The sequence below is a fragment of the Atta cephalotes genome (genome assembly GCF_000143395.1).
Source record: "Atta cephalotes unplaced genomic scaffold scaffold00088, whole genome shotgun sequence".
Lineage (NCBI taxonomy): Eukaryota > Metazoa > Arthropoda > Insecta > Hymenoptera > Formicidae > Atta > Atta cephalotes.
Window position 1 is genome coordinate 251,923 of NW_012130152.1, and position 6,599 is coordinate 258,521.

Consider the following 6,599-nt stretch of genomic DNA (forward strand, 5'->3'; position numbering starts at 1 on the left):
TAGTAGTTATACGTAAGTAGTAGTAGTATATATATATATATATATATATATATATATATATATATATATCTAGCAAACGAGAATGGATTAAAACGGATTGAAATTTTTTTCTATCTGAATGCGTATTTTAAATAGCGAATACTTTTTTTGGATTTAATTGGATTCAATTGGATTTAATTAGGTTCAATTGAATTGAATGATTGGAAAAATTGCATTCCTATTCAAAATTTTGAATTGAACAGTACTCACACAGAAAAAGCTAATATTATTTTTAAATTGAAAGGCATAGAGATATGCTCCATGAAATTCCTGTAAATGAATAAAAATGCATTCAGAATTGAAAAGCATTCATTTTAATATTCGTGAATCAATATTTCTGAGAATCTGAATCCATTTCATTTCATTTCAATCCATTCTCATTTACTGGATATGTTTGTCGAAAACGAGCAAGAGAGTTCTAGTGCAAGAACAAAAAACAGATAATTTATTTGTTAGCTTTACATCACGTTTTATTAGTATCTGCGGACTTATTCTGTAATTCTTAACGCAAATATCGTTACCATATAACGTCGATGCATAACTCTTTTATTATGGTAAAAAAGTTGCGCAACAATATTATAATAATAATGAAACTTGAGTTAAGAGCAGTTATAGAATAGGCCTGTTGATGTCTCTCATAAGAGATTACTTTGGCTGCGTTCCGTTTTACACATGATTCGCATGCTGCATTATTTATCCTTGTTATTCATCGCACCATGCGTGAAACGAAACGCAGTCTTTGTGTACAACTAGGCTGTATTCCGTTTCACACATGATGCGCATGTTGCATTATCTTTATTATTCACCAAATATTAAACAAGACTAAATGATCGTCTTGCGTGAAATGCAGCCCTGATACAGCTGTCTGCTTTTTAAATATGTCCAAATTAGTAGGTTTTGCCTCTCAGCGGAGATGCTGTTTTTCAATTCAACGCACAACCGGTTCCATTTTTTCGGTTCGCGCGCTATCAAGTTGAATCTCTTTATTTATTACTTCGTGAGTATAGACATAAGCATTTTTGTAAAAGTAAATTAAAGAAAGAACAAATTTAGCTTTTGAATGGTATTAGATTAATTGGTATTAGATTAAATTGAGATATAAATTGGAAATATTCAGGAGAGCTTGGTTTAACCGTAAGAGAGACATCAAATGGAGTCTACATCGACAGTCTTCGTCCGGCGAGCACAGCGGATCGATGTGGTGCGTTACAGGCAGGTGATCGGCTGTTAGCTGTAAATGATACACCTGTTCAGGATGCAGTGACTGCCGCTAAGCTGCTTAGAAATTCCGAAAGTTCTCGTATTGCCAGATTGCAGATATTACCACGACTCCCGAGCACAAGGACAGTCAAAAGAAAGACACAGTCGTTGACTCAACAAAACTCAAATCAAATTCTACAAATGAAAGAGAATCTAACCGTTATTCTTCGACCAGATCATCGAGGTTTTGGACTTGTGCTTAAATTGACCGAAGATCGCATGAATTATATAGTAAGTTTATTGGAAGCTGGCGGTCCAGCAGAACGAAGCGGCATTCTTTTACCTGGCGATAAGGCTATCGCAATCAATCGGAGAATGTTACGCGATTTGCAACCGTCTGAAGTAATCAACATATTAGAGACGTCGCAAATGGTAAACATTCATTTTGCTTCGAGCTTTCTTATAATTTTTTTTCATCAAAAGTAAATACCGAAATTTTTTTATTATTTTCGTATGTTGACATGATTAGATCGAGTTAGTGATAGAATACAAAGTGGGTGGATCGATAGTGCCAAGTTCCGGAATCTTTACGGTGAGAGTAGCTAGACCATTAGGCGGCCAGCCTGATCTAGGTCTTACGGTAAATGAGGATCTAATGATCACAGAAGTCCGCCGAGGATCACTCGCTTATCGAACTGGCAGTTTAGCATCAGGGGATAGACTGCTTGCAATAGATGGACAAAAACTGGATCCCGGAGACTTGAGACAAACCGCTCAATTATTGCATCGACCTGGTGGATCGGTGGTTGCTCTAACTATTAGAAAACCAGATCCTAATACGGAAATAAGGTATTTAATAATATGTAGAATTCGTAGAAACGTTTTCTACGAAAATTGTTTTTTGAATGGTTTTTGTTTTAAATAAAATATATAATTTTATAATTAAATTTCGCTCGTTTTTTTATAATGCAAAGTATAATAAAGGAAATAAAGGAAATAAAGTCTGAATCGAGCGGTACTAAAGCGGTAATAAAAAGATTCAATCACATATAATGTTAGTATGAAAACAAAGTAACTTAAAAACTTGATGTAAAAAGTCGTATGTTTCGGAACTCACAGGTCCTTTTACAATTATAACACTTGCGCTGAACAGTATCAGACAAATGTATAAGATGTTTTCTCAGTTTTCTCTCCTGTTTTCTCAGTTTACACAATTCACATAAAAACAGGAGGATCAATTCCTTACAATAATACCATACTATGTCTCGCGAATTGTAAAATCCATCTATATTATCATCTATATGTAACATTTGTTATGAACTGCTGAAGAAGGACCTGTTCCGAAACGACTTTTTACATCAAGTTTTTAAGTTACTTTGTTTTTCATACTAATATTGTATGCAACTGAATCACTTTTTATTAACTTTAGTACCACTCGATTCAGACCTTTATTTCTTATATATAATTTTATAATAATATATGAATTTTAATTAAGAATTTATTCTTTATTAGTTATATAATATATAACAATAAAGTTTTTCATGGATATTATCTTCAAAGATACCAGAAGGTTTGTGGGTATCGTGTTTTCATCCATTGCTAATGCCAAGTAGGCATTAATACCAATTAAAGCAATGAATGAAAATGTGGCGATAATTCGCAAACTTTGATATCTTCGAAGATATAACAATAAAAGGTTTTTAGATAGCAACATGTCTGTTTTGTTGCTGGTATGTTGCTTGCTAAGTATGCATTGCTAAGCATGTATTGCTATCAGAATTTCAGCAATTGAGTCCTCATTTATTGACAACTTTATGCCTTCACGATATGATAACTTTGAGTAACAACTTGCCAGCAATTTGCCAGCAATTTTAAAATCGTTATCATCAAAATTCATACTATTGCCATCATGTTGTCATAATAACATGCAGCATTATATAATGTTGTCATATTGCCGATAAAATAATATTGTTGCTATTGCAGCTATCTTGCTTAAACTGCTGACATTACATATACACATTGTTGTCTGTATGTTGCTACAATGTTGGTATATTCGAAATCGTTGAAATTTATAGCAAATTGCCAATTTCATAAATCACAGATTTGTGTGATTTTGCTGAGACACGCTTTGCTATCTGGGAACCAAAGTAACAAAAGACATGTTACAATATTTTAATGTCAATACTAGATATAATATGTTTATATTAATGATGTTAAATGACTAAAAATGATGGTTTCATAGAAATCGTTGTAATGATTTCTTACTATTAGGTATACAACTTCCGCCGTTTTTTTTTCGAAATTCGAGGCTTTATTATAAAAAACTGGTTATACATTTATGATTCAAAGTTGTCCATCGCTGGCCACTACTTTCTCCCATCTTTCGGGTAGCGTACGAATCCCGCATCGAAAAAACTGGTCATCTTTTGAGACTATCCACGAATCGATCCAATTTTTTACTTCTTCATAAGACCGGAAGCTGGTCAGCCAGGCCGTGTGCCATTGATCGAAACAAGTGATAGTCAGAGGGAGCAACGTCTGAAGAATACGGCGGGTGGGGTAGGACTTCCCATTTCAACGTTTCCAAGTATGTCTTGACCACTTTCGCAACATAGGGTCGAGCATTGTCATGCTGCAAAATCACTTTATCGTATCTCTCGTTGTATTGCGGCCGTTTGTCTTTCAATGCTCGGTTCAAACGCATCAATTGCGTTCGATACCGATCGCCTGTGATTGTTTCAGTCGGTTTTAACAGTTCATAATACATTACGCCGAGCTGGTCCCATCAAATACAGAGCATGACCTTGGAGCCGTGAATATTCGGTTTGGCCGTCGACGTGGAAGCATAGCCGGGAACTCCCCATGATTTTCTGCGCTTGGGATTATCGTAATGAACCCATTTTTCGTTCCCAGTCACAATGCGATGCAGAAATCCCTTCCGTCTTCGCCTTTCAAGCAGCTGTTCACAAGCAAACAAACGCCGTTCAACATCTCTCGGCTTCAATTCGTACGGCACCCAATTTCCTTGCTTCTGAATCATTCCCATGGCTTTGAGGCGTTTTGAAATGACTTGTTGAGTCACTCCCAATGATCGCCAATTCTTTTTGATTTTGACACGAGTCTTGCTTAAGTAATGCCTCCAATTCTGCATCTTCGAAAACCTTCTCTCTTCCACCGCTATGCCGGTCTTCGATGTCACTGTTCTTGAAGCGTTGAAACCACTCACGACACGTTTTTTCACTAATAGCGGCCTCACCATAAGTATTTGAGAGCACCATAAGTATTCGATGAGCCTCAGCCGCAGATTTCTTCATATTGAAGCAAAAAATTAAAACCTCCCGCAAATGGCTCGTAAACTGACTGATTTTCAATCGAGAATAACTTTATGATGCAGACACAAATCGACTAATGTTTCTATGGGATTATGTTGACAGATGCCCAAGTTTATTGTATGACGTCTATGATCTATTTATTTCGACCATCACTTACCGCTAAAGCCATCTATAGGAAAACGGCGAAAGCAAAGTTGTACATCTAATAAGATTTTAAGTTTCGTTATTATGATATATATATTTAGGGTATTCAAAAAGTTCTGAATTTCGTAAATATCTTGAAAAGTAAGCATTTCTGAGAAAAATTATGTAGTTTAAAATATATTTACTGATTTTATCAGTTTGGGTGGCGTTGCCAAGGTCAAATCAATTTTTTTTAATGAAATACTCTATTTTTAATATCAGAATTTAATAACTTATAATAACTTATAATAACTTATAATAACTTATGTTAAGAGCTTTTTAAAATTCTATAATAAAGTTACTTTTCATTAAGTATTTTTCGAATTATAAGGCTTGAAAATTACAGTACCGCCTGCATTAGCATTACCAAAGATGTCTGACCGATGTCTAAAATCTCTTATTGTAAATGTTATTCAAGATCATAATCTGAATAACATTTATCAAGATCAAGGTCAATGGAGGTTTTTCATTTTCATTTTTACGTAAAAATGAATTTCAAAAATGAAAATAAGAGGAATAATCTCAAATGGCTTTGATCTTAACAAATGTTATTCAGGATATGATCCTGAATAGCATTCAAGAGATTTTAGTTGTCGGTTGGACAATGTTGGGTTAATGTCCAAGTTAATGTCCAAGTTTTATAACTTGAAAAATAACTTTATAGTGTTTTGAAAAGCTTTTAACTCAAGTTATTAAATTCTGGCATCAAAAATAGGGTGTTTCATTTTTAAAAATCGATTTGACCTTGATCTGATTTTGGTGACACCACCAAAAGTCAAACTAATAAGATCAAATAGATCTGTTTAAGAGTTCCTATATGAATAGCCTAGTCTAACTAGAAAGCCATACGGAAACAATTGGCGGCTTGATCGGCGAAATCTTTTAGTTAGTCTTTTTTGCGCTCTGCAATTGGCAATAGACGGTCGAGCAGCGACGAGAGCGACTTTCTCGCCTTTTTTAGTAGTAGTAACGAATGATAACGAGTTCTGTACAAAACGCAACGAATGCATTGTAAGTATTATAAGCAAACCAATAAAGTAATAATAATACATACATATATACAAAATTACCAGCGTACTTATTAAGAGCAACAAGTCCTTAATAAGACCATTTTAACTATACAACTTACTATACAACTTTTGCATGAAACATTTTTCTCAAAAATGCTTACTTTTTAAGACATTTAAGGGGTTCGAGATTTTTTTAATACTGCATGCCTGTCATCGATCGAGTCAGAAGGTGCTATATCGAAAAAAACATGAAGAAAGGCCATAAAATGAATGAAAAGTGATCTATTTCACGTGAGGCGTGAAGATCGGTCTATGTTGGATCTTATACGAAGTATAGTTTATATGCGAATAGATCACTTTTCATTCATTTCTTGATATAAACTTTCTTTATGTTTTTCTCGATATAACATCTTTTACGACTTAAGTCAATATAATATACAGGGTGGCATTTTAATCGCTCCACGAATAGCAGAAACTAACAGAGATACAGAAAAAAGATTTATATAAAAACTGTAGGTTTTCTTGGGAGAAAGAAGATAGAAATAACAGATTTTATATATGGGACATTACCAAAGTCAAGTCAAGATCAACATGAATTTTTAAATGGGAATTATTTTTTGTTGCATATTCTTGTAGAAGTCGAATCGTTTTTAAAACACTATAATAAAGTATTTTTTCATTAAGCAATTTTCGAATTATAAAACTTGACAGTTACTGTATTGCTTATTCAAAGTGGAGGTTTGACTCAGTCGGATTTAATCGATTGTGTGTGTGTGTGTGTGTGTGTGTGTGTGTGTGTGTGTGTGTGTGTGTGTGTGTGTGTGTGTGTGTGTGT

At 34.2% G+C, this 6,599-nt stretch overlaps 1 protein-coding gene across 1 annotated transcript in view; it reads left to right on the forward strand.

Annotated features, from left to right (window-relative positions):
• The window catches only part of LOC105624776 (glutamate receptor-interacting protein 2), a 39,488-nt gene that overhangs the window by 27,963 nt on the left and 4,926 nt on the right, over nucleotides 1–6,599 (forward strand). The window contains 2 exon segments of the mRNA XM_012206127.1: nucleotides 1,157–1,671; nucleotides 1,769–2,088. Coding sequence (XP_012061517.1) covers nucleotides 1,157–1,671; nucleotides 1,769–2,088 — 835 coding nt within the window.